The sequence below is a fragment of the Cygnus atratus genome, chromosome 7, assembly GCF_013377495.2.
Source record: "Cygnus atratus isolate AKBS03 ecotype Queensland, Australia chromosome 7, CAtr_DNAZoo_HiC_assembly, whole genome shotgun sequence".
Taxonomy (NCBI): Eukaryota; Metazoa; Chordata; class Aves; order Anseriformes; family Anatidae; genus Cygnus; species Cygnus atratus.
The window spans coordinates 1,093,416-1,111,381 of record NC_066368.1 but is presented as its reverse complement, the minus strand read 5'-3'; the positions used below and the strand labels follow the sequence as shown (position 1 = coordinate 1,111,381).

Sequence of the window (17,966 nt, the reverse complement as noted above, 5' to 3'; positions counted from 1 at the left end):
ACCCCATGCACGTGAACGCACCACTATAACCTGGAGGGACAAAGCAAAGTAATATTGGGTGATACATAAGCTGTGCAGTTATTAAATTTAAATGAAAAAATCAATAATAAATGAAGTCAACAGGTTGAACATATCGACCAGTATTTACTTCATCTGCCATGGCTTCACAACTATTCACAAACAGCCGTATTCTGACTTCTCCTAAATATAAGCCGTCTGATTCCAAATCTGAATCTTTGTGTTGCCTGTTATATTCAACATCCAAGGTCAGCGTCACCTACTGGACTGTTGTCCTGTTAGATGCCAGCAAATACCTGAGTTCTGCAAGTTTTATTTAATAGTAACATTCGTCTTGAAAGCATGCCATGCAGAAAATTCTAATCATCTTACAGAGGAACTCTGAAGTTGTCCATCAAATGTAGACTCAAATTCACTTTTGACTATGCAAGATTTACCTTAAAGTCTTACAAGCTTAAGGGGTAGACCTTTAGAGCTCAATCTTGTCTAAGTATGCTAAATAAACAAGAAAATGAGTAGTAAAAAGTCTTAAGGAAAAAAACTAATTTGACAAACACCAGCTGTTACTCCCTCTATACTGAGCTATGCATTCAAAAATTAAGCAATCATTAGCTTATTATGTTATTTAGCAAATGTTTGCAGTTCATGTGGAAATCCTTCAGGCAGTAAGAGCCAACTGTAGCTCTGCAAAAAAAAAAAAAAATCACTGTTTGCTCAGACACATCACAGCAGGCATTTCCTACATTTCTCAGATTTTTTGTACCTCCGCCTGGCCCCAGAGCACCCGCTGCCCGCCAGGCACGGGCCCAGGGCCCGGCAGAAGGTGCGAAGGCAGCTCAGCATCGTGCCTCGGGCCGGGGGCGCTGCCCCGGTCAGCAGCGGTGGACATACCCCCAGCAAGCCCCCCCACGGCCACAGCCCAGCTCTGAAGCCCAGACACCTCACCCAGGGTTTTAGATCCATCTCTGCATTCGCGCACCTGGAACTTTGTGCATTTTAGCTGCCAAGTGCTGTTTTGCTCTCAGTTAGCACTGGGGGAGAAAAGTGGGTCAGTGTTTTGGAAGGAATATGTTTTGGTTACAGCTAATTGGGGCTCTTGAGGTTATTTATTGTGCTAACTTTTGGCAGCTTTGCTTCTAACTCTTTGTAATAATTATTGCCAACAAAATAAGCTCTCTCTTAGCAAAACAGAAGTCAATGTTTTCAGCAAGCACCACAGAAAAATTCCATTATCTCTACTGCATTTGTCAATTCCAAGCAGAACCCATTTAAAATACCTGCACACGCACTAATACGACAGGCATGCAGGCAAAAATAAACACACTAACAAATAATATTAAAGGTTTAATCATTCAACCATCGATAGATGAAAAATAGATTATTCTGCCAAAGTCACAATGGAAATATCAAAAATATCAGTGTCCAGCTACTGCAGCCATTTTACCAGTTTTCACGTTTTTTCACCTGAGAACTAACACAGCTCTGCGGTTAGGTTAAACACCTCGCCCCCAAGAAATCACACTCCCTGCTAATTCCAGCCAGCCTCAGGTGGGAAGAAAGAAATCAACAAAACGTCTTCTGTAACTCTTATGAAAATTAATGTTGCATGGAAAAATTACTTTCCTACTGGCTTCCTACAGGGTACACAAGCAGAAAAGTTGTTTACTTCTCAATTGATTCTTATTTTGGAGAAGATGCAAATCCCCCAAAGAGCCCAGGAAAGCAGCAAAATAACCGAAGTCTTCGCTGCTTGGACAGCCAAAGTCTTCTATGAGCACAGACGAGTAAAACTCTTGAAGCAGTAGAGTTAGCAGAGCTTCCTTATTAAAGTTTCACCAATTCCGTTATTAAAGTTTCATGAGTCAGCCGAAAGAGAAGTTTCGGTGATTTCCCTGCCTTTGATGAGGTTCTCTCTCCTACTAAATAATTCCATCAAGCAAGGACTACCCCTGTAATTGTTAATACCTGAGAGTGTATCACCAGCAGGGTGCCTGGGGGTCATCAAGCCCATCTCTTCCTTTGCAGTCAACTGAGCAACCCATCTCAGCAATTTATCAGGCTCAAAGATAAAATATGATTTCCAAAGCAAGCTCCTACTGGAACCTGGCCCAGGACATGACTTCAGAGATCGAGGTTTTCTTCTGCATTCGGCATAGCTGGAGAGAAGCAGCTCTTCTCAGAAACAAATCTGATTTTGCTGGAAGTATTTCCAAAAAGTTCTGGGAAGGGCTTCTTAGAATCACACTTAATGACTTCATTTACTTGAATTTCAAGAGTCAAATGCCTTGCAAGTAGTAGTAAAATACCATCACCAATACACACTTGAGGGGAAAAAAATAGCAATGGTTGTTTCTCCAAATCTGTTTTTGCCAAGGCATGCTGCATTCTGGGCAGTAAGATAAAGACACCCACTTTGCTATTCTTCCCCAGACTGCCATCTCTGCTCCCCTCCAGCAAGCAGATTAGGGGAGACATCTGAGGTTTTTATGTGACACTACTGAAGAGCAGAGAGCAGCTGAAGAAGCAGTGAAGAGATTATTCAGAGACAATTAAGCGAAGGCGGTGAAATGCAGTGAAGGCAATGGAATAGGGCAGCAAGCCCAGCACAGTGAATGATGGATGATCTCCAAATGTCTACCTGCTAACATCTGTGTGGAATAGGGTCTACAGGCACAGGAGAGGAGCTGTATCTGTTGTACCTTCTCTTTTATTCGAGCATAGCATCACCTGCCTAAGTTTCTTATCGTACCCAGTTCCTTGTTGCTGATCTGGAAGACCTATTTTCACGTGGTAGACCTGGGCCAGTTGGCTACAGACATACAGGGACTGTAGGACAGAGGGTCTGGGCCGGGCCGCAGCACCCGGCGGGATGGAAGGGCACAGCAAAACCCAGCTTTGGGCTATCAATATGGTACAACACAGGAAAAACTGAAACAAGATTTTCCGCCTTGAAGGAAAAAAATAATTTAACAAGGCAAAAGTAAGTACTACTAACACTTGTGAGATATGAAGATTCACTCCTCTAAAAAACGGTAATTTAATTCAAGACCTTCTCTCTTAGAAAAAACACACATATATATGCATGTGTTGTGCAACTTTACTGTACATGTAATTTAATACATTTGAAATTACACTTGGCTACATAGTCCTTCAGTCTGTTTCTTCAGTTCTGCCTACAGGAGGACATCTTTACCCAAAAAAGATGCGCATCTCCCCAAAGACCTGAATTAAAGAAATAAAAGAGGAGGAAAAAAATCAAACAGGTTAAAGACCTTTTTGAACTTTTTGGCTGCCATTGAGGAAAGAAAAATACATGAATGTATTTCCTTTTCACTTCTTTTAAAGACCCACTCAAATGCCTTCCCCCCCCCCCCCTTCAGTCCATTAGCTACTGCAAGTGCCCAACAAAGGCTCTGTAAGAGCTCTGGGGCTTTAGGAGGACCTCCTGCTGGTGAGGACAACTGGCCACTAACTCAAACACTGACCTTGCTGCCTCTTCTTTTCCACGTGAAAGAACTGAAAGACAATTCTGACACAAATGGAGTTCCACATAACATGCTGAAGTATCTCTATCCACGTATGCGGTTACCGAACATATGGAACCACACAATACTCAATTTATATCACAGCTTTCCAATCGCCACAATTTCAGCCCTATGCAAATGAACTTTGGTAGTTTATGAAAAGAACACAAGGACTCAATACTAGCAGAAAAACACTGTCAGGTATTGAGTAGCATCCTAAGGGATTTGTAATACTTTCCATGTACAAAGTAATAAGTACCTTGAAGGCTGTCAACAGACATGCATGTTACAAGAGTTGTATGAAATGAAACACCAATTAAATATCGGTTGGTTACATACCTTTGCCTGAGAGTCAGTGAAGTTAGTAACAGCGAGCTCTTAATCCTCACCCGCAGAGGGACATACACCATTTCTACTTCTTTGTAAACCAAATATTTTTTACTTTACTCATAAAACCAATCATCACTAAACAGCCTGACTGCCGTTACCCGTTTCTTTCGAGGCTCAAGCTACTTTCCTCCTCCCAGCCCCAGCCACAGGCACCCCGCTGTTCTTTGGGCACCAGTACCACTGCACCGTCCATCTGTTACTGAATTTGCTGCGCCTACGTACAGCACAATCCCAGCTACTATATAAAAAATTAAGAAGTCGATCATTTGTGATTACAAAGACACTTCAGAAACGTTCACTGAATTTCAGCTGATGCTGCCTAAACCAGCTGAAGGCTAGAAGGGGGATTTTTGCACAACAATACAACACAACCAGATGAATCCTCAGGTCTAGTCCACTGGCTGGGGACCCATTCTGCAGCGTAGGGTTGCCACTTACCACTCCAACCTGGAGTCAATAAGTTCTGACAAGCAGTACAGCTGTCACAGAAAGCTCCCTGAGGAGCTCTTGCTGGCAGCCAGGTGGGGAGCAGGGAGGAAGTGCTGGCGTGCAGCTCCGCACCCCAGCATGCTCCGTTGGCATTAGCAGAGCAGCATGGGGAGACGGGTGCCCCCGACCCGCGGGGCGCAGGGGGGTGCCCGGGTCACTTCGCTTCGTGCAACAGCTGTCAGAAAACACTTAGCACTTCCTCTGAAGACGTGTGAAAAAACAACTCCAGAAGAAAGAACAAAGCATTTCAAGTGCGAATTATTGTTTACTATCCCTTATTCCCTTTCCCTTCATCTGTAGAGTCTTTAAGAGAAAAAAAAAAGAGATGATGAAGTCTGAGATGACAGCTCTTTAATAGACTTATTAGACTATTATCAGCATTAAAACTGACAACAACTGTCTTTCGATATGGAAAAAAAGAACATAGTTCAAATGAGTGAAAGTGGTTGTCACTGTCCAATCCTCCCTCCTGGAGGACAAGCCATAGAACAGGGGGGAACAGGATAAGGAAAGGTGCGCAGGGACACACGGCTCCTGCCTCAGACCTCAGACCTCATCCCCAGCTGGGGCTCTGCTGCTCCAGGCAGGGGCACAGCATTCACCTCACCAGCTGCTCCAGGCCCTTTTGTGGGCCGACAGTGGTGGTGTCAGACACTGCCCTGGCCAGCAATGCAAGGCAGATGCTAAAACACGAGGTAAGATGACCCAACAGGACAAAACCTGATGATTTACTCAAGAAACCCAGAAGCAGCCCCTCTCCCGGAGCTGTGCCTGCAGCACAACCTCCCTGCAGATGGCTGCCCAGCCACCGCGGGGTGCCAGGAGAAAAAACATCTCAGCGCTGCTTCAACCACCAGCTGCAACCTCGGTGCTTCTGAAAACCCTACACCTTGGATCATCTGCTGATAAAAATCATTGGTTAGATATAAAAGTGATAGTTAGCATCGAAAGGACACTGATCATAAAAGTGGTAAGTTTGAACATATGAGTATCATCTTAATAATAATAAATATAGATACTTACCCTACCTACATATACATGCAAATATACTGACCAGTACATTTAAGGAATGTACTCAGACCCTGAAATTGATAGCAACTGGGAAGATAAATTACTCTTACTGTTTTATTCATCAGTGGGATTAAAAGGGTTTTTATTACAGACTGTTGGGATCAAACACTAGATATCGTCCTCTCTTGCTTCACTCAGTCTCTACCATTGTAAAGATATTTTCTCGTACCATCAAGTCAACAGGACCGATGCACTTCGGCAGACTAAGATGGCATTCCAGTCCCGTACTTCCCACAGGAGTAAGTTTAGCTCTAAGAAGGATACATACAAACTACCCACTCAAGTACGGTATACTTACCAAAAACAATAAAACACTTCTTTTTTTGGACCTGTTTCTGTCAGTTCTGCCCGACCCCTGCTCCCAGCTCGGCAGCCCGGACTGTCACAGCGATGTTGAGCCACAGGACGAGGGCTGGCTGGCGGGAAGGCCGCAAGCCTTGCTGAAGAACACTGAGCAGGGAATCTGCTCTGACAGAAAACCTTATGTAAGCATTTACAAATGGAGAAGGAAATGGGAAACGTTGCTTAAACTGAACCTACTGCTACAGAACATCATGCTGTTTGAGCATCTGACCTGGTGTATCGCTAACTCCAGGCGTTTTGGGAGGCTTACCTGGCCAGCTCCAGGCCGGCACCCCAAATGGGTACAGCACTGTTACTGCCCTCACCAGGGAGGTGCGCTTTGGAGCTAATGGGTTTGAGACCCGAAGATGGAGACACGGTTGCTTCTTGGTGAACCCCTTCCTGTCACAATCCAAGAATCACTGGACAGCAACTTACAAGCACAGCAGCCCACGGGGCGCTTCGGTGCTCTCCTGCTCCCCGCCGGTGCCCAGGAGCCGCCTGGCACCGCGCTCCTACCACGTTCTTGTGTGGTGTTAGACCACGCGGCTGGGTTTGATGCCAACTGTGGTTTTAACAGAAACTTCGGATGCTCCTTGCAAGGAACTCAGTCTTTTTATCAAGCACAAATACTTGGAAGGCCTACAGCACATAAATTTATAATACCAGTATTTATTCTTGCAGAATTCAGATTACGGAGAACCTGCTGGCCCCGCTACCCGAATTGCACACGGTTCGAAATTTCAGGTGCTGAGCAGCTTGAAGCAGTACTTATCAATCAATATCACGAAGCAATGGGTCAACTTAAATAGTGTCTTTATCCCAATACAAAGGAAAACATATTGATTTCCCTATCTTCTGAAGCCAAGAGGGAAGAAAAAAACATATAGCCTTTTATGTGTGTTACCTGGTATTGCACACGTCTGCCAGTAACAGCACCATTAATGGCTCACTTTTATGCCCACATGTAGTAAAAATACCTGGCTCCTCACAAACACTAACAGCCCCTGCAAATCACCAAGAGATGAATTTCTGTATAATGGGGTCTTAGGACCGGGTAGGAAAACATGACAAGCAGGTCAGAACTACAAGCCTTTGCCATAAACATGCTGCATGTAGCCTTATTTACATTACTGGAGTGAAAACCCATCTTACTGGGGCCAAGGTCTGTACTTGTTTGGGTAGATAACACAAAGAGCGATAAAAAGCACAAATTTAATAAAACAAAACAAAAACATCACGAAGGCTGCAACTGAAGTCAAGTGTTCCCAAAGACTTCAGTGCTCCTCTCTGCAGCGCCTGACCGTTCCACAAACAGAGCGGGCTTTCGTGACATTTCAGCTCTTCCAGGCTCCAGGTCTAACTGAGCCTGGCTTTCACCGCCGGGGTCTCCACGTCCCCCAGCCGTTACCGCCTGAACCCCGACACGTTCTGCTGCGGGCTCAGCCCCAGCGCCCCTCTATGGCCAACTCTCCCCTCTCCAGTATCAGAGATGAAAAGAGCATCCAGAGGCATACCGTGTCCCATCAGCGTCCGTCTTTTCACAGACTACTCAAAATAGCCATTTTCTTTTTGTGCCTTTGCCAACACAGAAGCATGAGAAGAATAGCAAGATAAATATCTCCCAGCTTGCAGGCTTTGTACAGGATTCCTGGCATTAAAAGTCTCAAATTCAGCCAGGTTTAGGAACCAGAGAAGGTCAGAGGTCTTTTGTGTCATGTATTTCAAATTTGTTCAAAACCATACAACTTTTCAAAGGAAAATTGACCAAGTTTTTATATACAAAGAAATCGCCTTCCTTTATAAATTTGTCTTCAATTTAAACTGAAATTATCTATCTGTATACGTACACAAATTCACAGATACTTGCTATGAAGAACACTGGCTCAGTTCTGCAAAGGTTAGTGGGATTAAAAGAAAAAGTGAATACTAATAGGAAGGATGAAATAATTCTAATCCACATAGGATCAGTAATGCTAAAGTAATTTTGTGAAATTATAAATGAACTCATCTTTCTGATATTTGTGATTTCAATATCAATGGATGAAAGAGCAGAGTGACTGGTTTTGAGCAAAGAGACCCTGCTGCAGTGTAGGGGAAGGCAAGAAACTTTGACTTAGGGGAAAACATCTTCTGTTGAAAAATCTTTCCATTAAAAAAAAAAAATCTGTTTTAAGAAGACTATCTTCCATTAAGAAAGATTCAAAGATTCCATCAAGGATTGTGTTCATCAATGAACACAAAGTCTTCATTCATTCCAGGTTAGATTGACCAATGAAAAAAATACTCAGAGCATTTTGTTAAAGATCAAAACAATTAAAAGGCTTTCACTTCTCCAGTATCCACTCACAGCACTTAGTGCTCTGACTGACCAGGCTCCCCGAAGAAGACCTCCACAAACACAACACATTTTCCATAACGTATTGTTCTGCACACAACTTAGCACCTACCACTGCAGAAGTCCATAGAATCATAGAATGGCTCGGGTAGGAAGGGACCTTACAGATCTCCCGGTTCCAACCCCTGCCACAAGCAGGGACACCACCCACTAGATCAGGTTGCCCAGGGCCCCATCCAACCTGGTCCTGAGCACCTCCAGGGATGGGGCAGCCACAGCTTCTCTGGGCAAGTACCAGGGCCAGTACAACACAAGACCAGTAAGAAAATGCAATTTATGTTGAAACGTGTTAGAAAAAAAATCTGTTTGAGGAATGCCGAATGTTTCTGAATGAAAACTGATGATGAAGTGCCTGAGTTTACTCGGCTCTGAGCAGCACGTGCAGTAGGCAGCACCCAGGCTCCATTTACACTGAAGCTCCTGCAGACACCGCTTTCTCAAGGCTACACAAGTCCCCAAACTGTTGGGCTGAGCCACCATGACACTCGCCTAGAAATGCTTGAGGGCCTTTATTCAATGAGCCAGCAGCAGCACTAACGGAAGCAATCTTCGGTTCTGGGCCCTCTCAGCACCAGCTGCGGACAGGACTTGGGTCAGGTACGGATCCTCAGGTCCCTCTGCAGGCCTGAGAAGCTCCCTGCACAACTCCTGAGGCCGTCCACAGGTGCGCTGCTCAGAGGTACGCAGTATTACAGCCTTCAGGAAGGAGATGTTACATTACTGGTGCTACCGGAGTGCCCGCGTGCTGTCAGACAGCACAAGACGCTGCGTTGCAGTGGCGTTGCTGCAGAGCCAGGAAGCTTTCAGTCCCTACAAGCTTTTGAGCCCGTGCGATGCGGCACCGTGCCCGCGGTCACAGGAGGCACCGAGCAGCTAACCTCGCGTTTCAGTCACCCTTCAGCGAGCACAAGTCATACGTGGATTTCAAGGGCCACGGGCTGAAACCCATCATTTCAGTGTAACAAGATCTATGGATTTCTGCTGTCCTCAGCCAGGATGCTTTTCACTCCCCCTCCACGTGCCAGCAGCTGGAGCACATGAGTGGAGGTGGGACCAGCTTTGGTATTTGCTCAGGCGGACTCTGCTCACCGCTCTCCCACCCGCGGTTCGTAAAACGCTTCTCCTACAGAGATAAGGGACTTTCATCTGTACCTCCTGAACCTCCCCTTGCAGAAGGCTAGATGAAAGGCTTGTTCTCCAGGTTTCCCCGTGAAAACCTTCCACGCACCAGTAAGAACACGTGGCTTAACGGGGAATTGCTGTCAGCAATGCTCTTCAAAGCCAGAAACACCAAACTGCAGGAACGCATACTGAAAGCAGCTTTACTACCATCAATAACAGTAAAAGCAGCGAACATCAAGGACCAGAGGGCTACAGCTTCCACCTGAATAGTGGAGCCAAGGCTCCCTCCATAGGCCACCAGCCACGCAGGGACGTGCAGAAGGCAGCAGAAGGAAGGTAGCGCGTACCCCTGTACCTCTGTAACCCCGTCCCCAGGCAGAGCCGTGCCTGGGGATGCTGCTCCCCACGGGAAGCTCAGTGCTGAAACCCAAACACCTCAGTGCAAAGCGGAGACCTCGTTCCGAACAAATTAAGCACCCAGGACAGCTAATTCACAGTGCTTTGAGGAAAGCTTCCAGGAAGCTCCTTCAGCAGAGCAAAGCCAGACAGCACAGCTAACACGGGCTACCTGACTCAGTCCGCAGGCAACAGAAGTGTTAATCCTTTCTCTGCAAAAATACCTAGACGCTGCCTTCCTCGCTTACAATAATGAGTCCAACAGACATAAAACCAGCTCTCACTTCTAGGCGGGAAAATACAATGTCATTATTCACTTTAGATGCACAAAATTGTAAGCACATAAATTCATGTTTTGTAATATACTGGAGAATAATAGCAGCTTCTTTTTCTTACAGAAAATAACACCTAGTAGCTCGTACTCACAGCTGTGAAATTACGGGCATTACCATTCACCAAACACCAAAGCTTCATTCCTTTATCTTTGTAACATTGCTGATACACTGAGAAAACAATTATATCATTACTGATAACGGTGGAAGGCAAACCTGCCTGTAAGAGAGGCTTTCAAAATGAATACAACCATGTAGTCTGCAAAAAGCTTATTAACTTCGCAGTTTAAACCACTTAACTGAGCAATTTGCTCTCAGTATTTATTACTCTTCATATTAACTGTAAAGATTATATAGGAAATACTTCAAGTACTACCGTAACACTTCCTAGGAACTTTAAGTATGTTTGGAAACAGCTCCTGATCGGGCTGTAACGCATCGATATCCCATCTTCCCATTCTTGCAGCAGTGTCATAAATACACACATGAGCTCTGGAGCACACAAACCTCAGAGCACATTATTTCGTTAGCATCCACCTGATGCATGGATTGCATCTGTCAGAAAAAACATTTAGAGAGGGACAGGAAGATTTAAGAAGTTAGCTGAGGGGTGTCTTCACACCTTCCCCTGCACCTCTCCCACTTGAAGGGGAACACGGAGAGCTTTCCGGAAAGGAGGGCAGCAAATGCTGAGCACTCTCCTGGAAGAAGAGCAGGAGCTTGCGCCGTGCCAGGCTGCTAGTGGCACAGGGAAGGAGCCCGAAGGGTAAGAGCTGCAGAGGTGAATGAGTCAGGAGTTTTACCACCACCAACCTCTGTCCGTGCTGCGCAGCCTTAAGAGCAGCATTCTGAAAGGAGCTCAAGAGAGGAACTGCAATAGTCAGAGAAGTTGCCGTACACTGAAGGAGAAAGGGCTGCAAGAGAAATTTAGAGACATGAGCAGGAAAGGGCTCCATCATAAATCTGTCCTGTAAAAGCAGCAACTAGAATTAGATGTAGCATGAGTACATGTAACCAGGGCAGAGAGGAAGGTGAGGCTGCAGCACTGAGCACCTGAGAAGCACAGTGCTGGACGCAGCCCTGAACAGAGAAGGCAACGGGAAAACAACCAAGAGATGGAAAAAGAGGGGAAAGGCAGAGCCTGAGAAAAGACAAAATAAGCAACCACACAACGTGGTTGCACACTAAGTTCAATTTGAAATGTAAGCAGTGACAGGTCAGTGATGGAATTAACAGCAGACAGACTTTGTATCAGCAGGGAAAAAAAGACGCCATTCAGAGTAATTCTACCAGAAACCTTCTACAGCAGGAGAATAAGAAAGAAGAAAATGGATCAGCACCAGTTTGATCCATCTGAAGATCTGTCAACACACGCCTGGCTGTGCACATATTGTTCACCAGGAAGGAAATCTTCAGAGACAACACAGCTTCCTCGTGCTACTTCGGGATCCCAACCTTGCCGTTGGGCTGGGAAGACCCACTGCTCTGCCTCGCGAGCTCTCCTGACCTGCTACCAGATACATATATTTCAAATATAAAGAATAAGTATAACATGCATTTCAAACTCTCAGCTGCCACTGCATTGTCTGAGCCGGCAGCTCAGCACAGAGCTCTCTCGAGACTCATCAGAGCAGCACACACAGCCAGCACATAAATTCAGGCCAGTTTACCAGGTACCAGCCTACCGACCCATCTGCAACACGTGCATTTGTGCAGCTACGCCAAACCCCTTCCTCACCACTGCATTTGTCATTAAAAATGCACTTCAAGCAATGCATCCTGTCTGGGAACACAGCTGAGACATTCCCTACACCATCCAGGTGGGAATGCATTAACATAATGGGTTCTCACCCGTGGCCTCCTTACTTACGACCGCCGTCACTCCCACCAGAGCCACGGCACCACAGCTGAGCACTGCCGGGTTCTGGCAAGGACCGAGCGCAGCTTACTGTAAAGGGCTGCTAGAAACATCAAAACACAGAGCTGATCTGAGTTGTTCAACACGCTAATTAATCAATCTGGCAAATTAACCCAAACAGTAATCTCTTCCAGCACACTCTCACTGAACTTCTGTCTTACTGGAAAAACACAAGAAACTGACCGTGTGCTGCAGGGACTCAAAGCACAAAGTACTGCCCACGGCGAAGACCAAGGGAACAAGGGCTCCTCTGCCAACCAAATGACCATCACCTTACATCCAAGGCAGAAACAAAGACAGCAAGCCATTAACAATATCCTGATTCTGAATTTAAGAACGTAAGTTACTGGTTTAAATATCAGCAGCATTTTAGTCCTTAATCCTTTCCGTGAGACATCTGCTATTCCAAACTAATACTGTAACTCACAGAGAGAGAGGCTCAGCTTCACAGCAGCGTACTTTGTTCTCTTCCAATCACAAAGCTTAGCTTTTCTATTAACAGCTGTGACACACCCGAGTTATGCTGATTAATGTCATTTATTTCATAAATATCACTGTGCATAACTGAGTTCTAATGAGATGATGGATCAGTTACTCTTCTCTACTGATTACTGTCTACACAAACCACATCAAATTCTTACAATTTACAGCAAATAGAAGAATCACACGCAAACTGTATCAGCAATTTTTTTTTCTGGTTAATTGAAAATAAGCCAAGTATCTCAAGGGTGGCTTGCCCCATCTTTCTGGAAGTAGACAACCAGCTACGGAATAATCTGTTGCAATCTTCTATAATTAATATGTTCTTTTCTTTCTTTTAAAGTAATTTAGGGGATGAAAAGCACTCTGCCATCAAGGTTCCAGATCAATTGAGAGATTTTCAAATGAATGGAATGAAACCCTTACTTTAGAAAATGGCTTATGCCTCTCTGGAGTTGCATAAAAAGCGGTAAATACTTAATTATTTACTAACCTGGTATCAGCTGAGGTGCCAACACCACTGTGGGAAGAGGCCTGGAGGCAGTAGCTGGCCTGGCTATAGCCATAGCTACTTGATTTGTCATTAATAGAGGTTTCTCATTTCCCTGGAAGAGTCTTGATTCCTCAGGATGTATCCATGCAGAATCCAGAGCAAATGCATTATTTACGTATATCTGTCCAACACAAATAAAAACATTAAGGTTTGAGATACTTTATTCTCACTTCTATTTCTCAATTTTTCTTTTTAATCTTTAACTCATTATTATGATGTGGAAAGTATCTCAATTTGGGGACAAACTTACAAAAACAAACTGATGCTGCTCCGTAAGCGTTGTGGACAGAGTTTAGCTGATCATGAGAAAATTAACTGGCTCTGAACATGAATAATCAACTTATGCAGCATCACAAATAGAAAATAATAAATGAAGCCAATTGTGCCTCAGACAGAGCTATTCCAGAGCAAGTCTGTCTGCAATTCGGAGACCTCAGTCATCTTCTAGGTTGGAATGACAGGGACAAGGGAAGGAAATGGGAACATACAGTCACAAAGCCTCATTTCAATTATTCAGCTAGTTAAATTTACAGATGTAAATAACGATAGGCAACATGAGGGCCTGGGACCATGATTGAAACCCTGGCGCCAACCCCAGGGCTGGCAGCGCTCCCAGCGACAACGCTGCCTGCGCTGCACCCCCATGTCCCCTCCTGAGGAAAAACAGGGAAGTGCTCAGGAGGGGAGAATGGAAACTCTCAAAATCACGTCCGGTAGTGAAGTTAAGGCATTTTACCCAGCATAGCGTGGATAAATAGTAAAGATATTTTATTCTTTGCATAACCTCGCAAGACTGAAGATTTAACACCACACCATTTAGTACCCTCCTCCGCTCATCACCCGATGACATTCCTTCTCCGTGGGGGTTTCCCTGACAAACCACTGCCCTCCTGCACACAACTGCAATTTACAAAACCACAAGTATTCTTCGGCTCACGCAGTCTACATACGCCAGCATTAAACATACTTCAGAATATGAGAATTGGACTTACTTTGCAGTTCGGTAGCCTTTTCTCTATCCAGTTTTTTCCAGCGTGAGGCGGAACCGTAGATGTGTACACAGGTGGAAAAAGAGGAACAAATTCCACACCTGAAGACGGTGAAAATCCTATGACCGGAGAATGACCTCCAAATATCCACTGAGGGGGAAAAAAAGCAGGGAGAGAAGTTAACAGCGGGATTTCACCCCGAGTAAGCCAGTGCTTTTCGTGGTTTCTTAATCAACTAGGAGATGACTACACACCATTTCAGAAACAAGCCTCTTCAGCCCAAAAAACGTTCGTGTTTCTTTAGTCGCTACCCGGGCAGCGAGACATGGCACAGGCGTTAGGAGCTGCCCCGGCGATGCCCAGTAAAGGGTCGTCCCCAGACCGCGGCTTTTCTCCGCCCGAACGAAATTCTCACGTACGAAACCAAACCGTCAGCCGGGACCGCTCCCGGCACGGGCACCGCCGGGTGCACGAAGGCAGAGCTGCGAGCGCGGCTCCCCACACGCCGCTGCAGCGGGGCACGGGCCGCCGGAGGGCCCCGGGGCTGCCGGGCGGGGCGGTACCGGGCCGGGGCGGCACCGGGCCGGGGCACGGCGGGGAACTTCGGGCCGCCGGGGCACGGAGCGGGCACGGGGCGCTGCCAAACGCCCGGCTGGGGGAGAGCAGCCCGGGGGCGTCCTGCGTGCAGGGGGCGGCTGCGAGCCCTGCGGGGGTTGGGGGGGGGGGTCCGCAGCCCCTTCCCCAGCCGCGGGGAGGGAAAAAAAAAAAAAAGAGAAAAAAAGAAGAGGAAAAAAAAAAGAAAAAGATGAAAACCCCGCAGGTCCGCGCGCCCGATGGAAAATCCCGGTGCTCCGAGGCTGGGAGTACCTCTAGCGGCGGCTCCCCGGCACGGCTCGGAGCCCACCCGGGCTCCTTGCGGAGGAGCCGCGCTCCGCCACCGGCCGGCTCGGGGCTGCCCCGGCCCCGCACGGCCCCGTCCCGTCCCGTCCCGTCCCGTCCCGTGCCGCCGTTACCTGCCCGGGGAGCAGCGCGGCGTGGTGCTGGTGCTGCCGGCGGTGGTGCCGGTGGTCGGCGGGCAGCAGCGGCACCAGCGGCTCGCAGGGGACGTGCCAGCCCGGCGCGGACAGCAGCAGCGGCGGCGGCGGGGGCGCCCCGCCGAGCCGGAGCAGCCCCGCGGCGGCCGGCACCGCCCAGGCCCAGGGGGGCTCCGCGGGCCACAGCAGGGGCGGCGGCGGCCGCTGGGCTGCGGGGCCCGGCAGCATCCTGCATGGCCCGGGGCGCCGCCGTGCCCGCCGCTCCGCACCGCCGCCGAGTGCGAGTCGGGCTGAGGCGGGCCCAGGCGCCGCCCCGCTGAGGCGCCGCCCGCGCGGGGCGGGCCGGGCCGGGCCGGGCCGGGGGCTCTCGGCCCCTTCGGGCAGCAGCCGCCGTTTCCCGGCCCGGGGGGGCGCCCGAGGAGGGGCACGGGAGTGGAGCAAGCGCCGCTGCACGGCGAGGGGCCGGCACCGTGGCTGCTGGGCGCGGAGCCGCACGCGGTGCGCCCGGGGCTCGGCTGTGGAGGCGGCTCCCACGACGCGGCGGGTGCCCTGCGGGGCGCAGCGGAGGCGCTGGGAGCGGAGGGCTCAGCCCGGGCTGCAGCAGAGCCCCGCAAAAGCCTCCTGGTGTCACGGTGCATCAAGATTTTTCAGCAGCTGCCCGCATCTCCGCTGCGGGAATAGCCTCCCCTGCCTTGCTTGAACCCTGGGCTCCCAAGGTGGAGGCCGCTGGAGGCCGGTGCCTTGGGGCAGAAGGTGCGGGCACGAGGCCCACAGCCCTCACAGCCTGCCCGCTGAGGGCTCCAGAGCAGCCCCAGAGCAGGGGTGACACCGCCACCACTGCCACCACCGGCGCTGCCGCCACCAGCCAACACCGCACGCCCACCACGTGTGCCCGCAGCTCCTGCCAGGCTGTGGAAGAAGCCCTTGGTAGCGCCACCCGCTCCGCGTTAAAACTGAACCCCGCGGCACGTGGCTGCCGGTGTCCCAGCCTCGAGCAGTCGGGAGAGGGTCACCGCGCTCTGTGATGGTGCGAGGAGAAAGGGGCACCGCAGCAGCTCCTGCCTGAGGCCTGGCTCAGGTGGCCCCAGGGAGCCTCCGTGGCAGGGCAGCCTCCTGGGAGCCTTCCTCCGTGAAGAGCAGCGCCTCCAGCGGGGAGCTGGCCAGGAGGGAGCTGGGCAGGCCCCTGCTGGCTGCTGGCAGCACCGCAGCTTCCAGCCTCCAGCAAAAAGTAAGGCAACGCGGACCAGACCAGAGGGACGGGCTGAGCCGCACTTCGTACAAACGCTTCAGCTGCACGGCTCGAAGTCACTCGATGACAGGAGTTGGACTCGATGATCTTTATGGGTCCCTTTCAGCTCAGGATATTCTATGATTCTATGTCTGCCAAAGCACCAGCACCGCTCCGGTTCCCCACCGTAACGGCATGGCAAGTGCCACGTGGGGAGAAAAGGCAAATATCCCTCTGTACCTGTTCGCGTGGTAGTAAATCGCCGCGTTCCCAGGCTGCCTACGTGTGACGGAAAAGTTGGGACATCAGGATTATGCAGATGTCCACAGGCAAACCTGGGGCTTCCTAAAACAGTGTAGAAGAAAGTCAAAGGTCTTAAAAATTCATGTTGTCTCTTTTTATTCAGTTCACAAAGGAATTGGGTCTCTCGTGGCAGCGAATAACCTTAGTGAAGTTAATTACCAAGAAGTTTTGAAGTAAAATTATTGTGATGCATGGGTAAACACGAGATCAGGAAAATACATTGCTTACAGTCATCCTCAGAGAGATCCTGGGACGTACAGATTTGAGTAATCTACAAAGTGACAGAAATCAGATAAAGAGAAGATCAGTTCTAAATATTTTAGTGCTTGGTTACATTTTTTAAACACAAAAATCGTGTAATGGTGATTGTAGCTAAACAGAAAAAAAATAAATATATAGTGACAGGAAAAAAATGGTTGTTTCCTATGAAATGCAATAATCCTGGAGTAGAATTTGTCAATTTAAGACAGTTTGTTTGTTTGTTTTTGTCTATTTAAGAGCAGTTCATCTCTAAAATACTCAATATAACAGCAAAATAACAAATTGTGTTTCATTGGACATAGTTGCTGGGGATTTATTTTGGGGGAGAAGAAATGTGGAGAATTTGAAGGAGTTCAGCCGCCCTTGGTGTCTGCTCACGTCTGCATTCAGAGCATCCTTCCTCCACACATCCGCACAGCCCTGTCAGTCACTGGGAGATGCTTTTAACTACATTTTTCCAAGGTACACAACATTGTCAATACTATTTTTTTTTCACACAAGCAAGGAAAGTTAGAAGGGACCAAAACCATCCTTGAGTATTGTTCTATTTAAGGTCCAGAAGAAAAAAAAATGTTTCTCGGAGGAGTTTATTTGCAGTGTTGAAGCCAAATTTAGTTACTGGCAAATGCCAGCATTTCACTTTTTCTTTTTTTTTCGGGGGGTGGTGATGAGGGGGAATTATAATTTCTTACCAGTGTGCAGTCTTACCAAATACTTTACTAATATTAGATGCGAGAGTTTGTGCAGGCAATGTGACACTCAGGTGAGCTGAAGTCAGAGAAGAGTTTCTCAGCTGCTATAAAGACATTTTGTAGCCTGGCTAAACACATGCACACGCAAACATCAGCTGCTTTTTCTTTCGGACTTCCTTTTCCTACACTTCAAAGAATAATAAGAAAAGTATTGTTCTGCTCCTGCCTGGAGCTGGGGAAGCGTTTGAGTATTTTCCAGCCTGCGTGCGTGGCAGGTCTGTGGCATGCCCCCGTGCAGGAGGCTCGGCGTGGTCCAGGCTTGGCGCTGCCGTGCTGCACCCTGCCCGAGGAGGAGGTGACCGCAGCAGGACGAGCTGCACCACTTGCCAGGAGCAGGCGAGCTGTGCTGTGCTCTGCTTTTCCTGG

The 17,966-nt window shown here is 48.1% G+C and overlaps 1 protein-coding gene across 4 annotated transcripts in view; it reads right to left on the bottom strand.

The window, feature by feature from the left end:
• TCERG1L (transcription elongation regulator 1 like) overlaps window positions 1–15,330 on the bottom strand; it is an 85,597-nt gene extending 70,267 nt beyond the window's left edge. For 3 of the 4 annotated variants that reach the window (XM_035547863.2, XM_035547864.2, XM_035547865.2), the window contains exons 1-3: window positions 15,036–15,299; window positions 14,026–14,172; window positions 12,974–13,154 (exon numbers count right to left, since the gene is read on the bottom strand). In XM_035547863.2, the coding sequence (XP_035403756.1) occupies window positions 12,974–13,154; window positions 14,026–14,172; window positions 15,036–15,284 (577 nt within the window). In that variant the 5' untranslated portion in view covers window positions 15,285–15,299. Of the gene's footprint in view, window positions 1–12,973; window positions 13,155–14,025; window positions 14,173–15,035 lie in introns of all 4 variants that reach the window. The other variant, XM_050712024.1, reaches the window with a different exon arrangement.
• Between the last annotated feature and the right edge of the window lie 2,636 nt (window positions 15,331–17,966).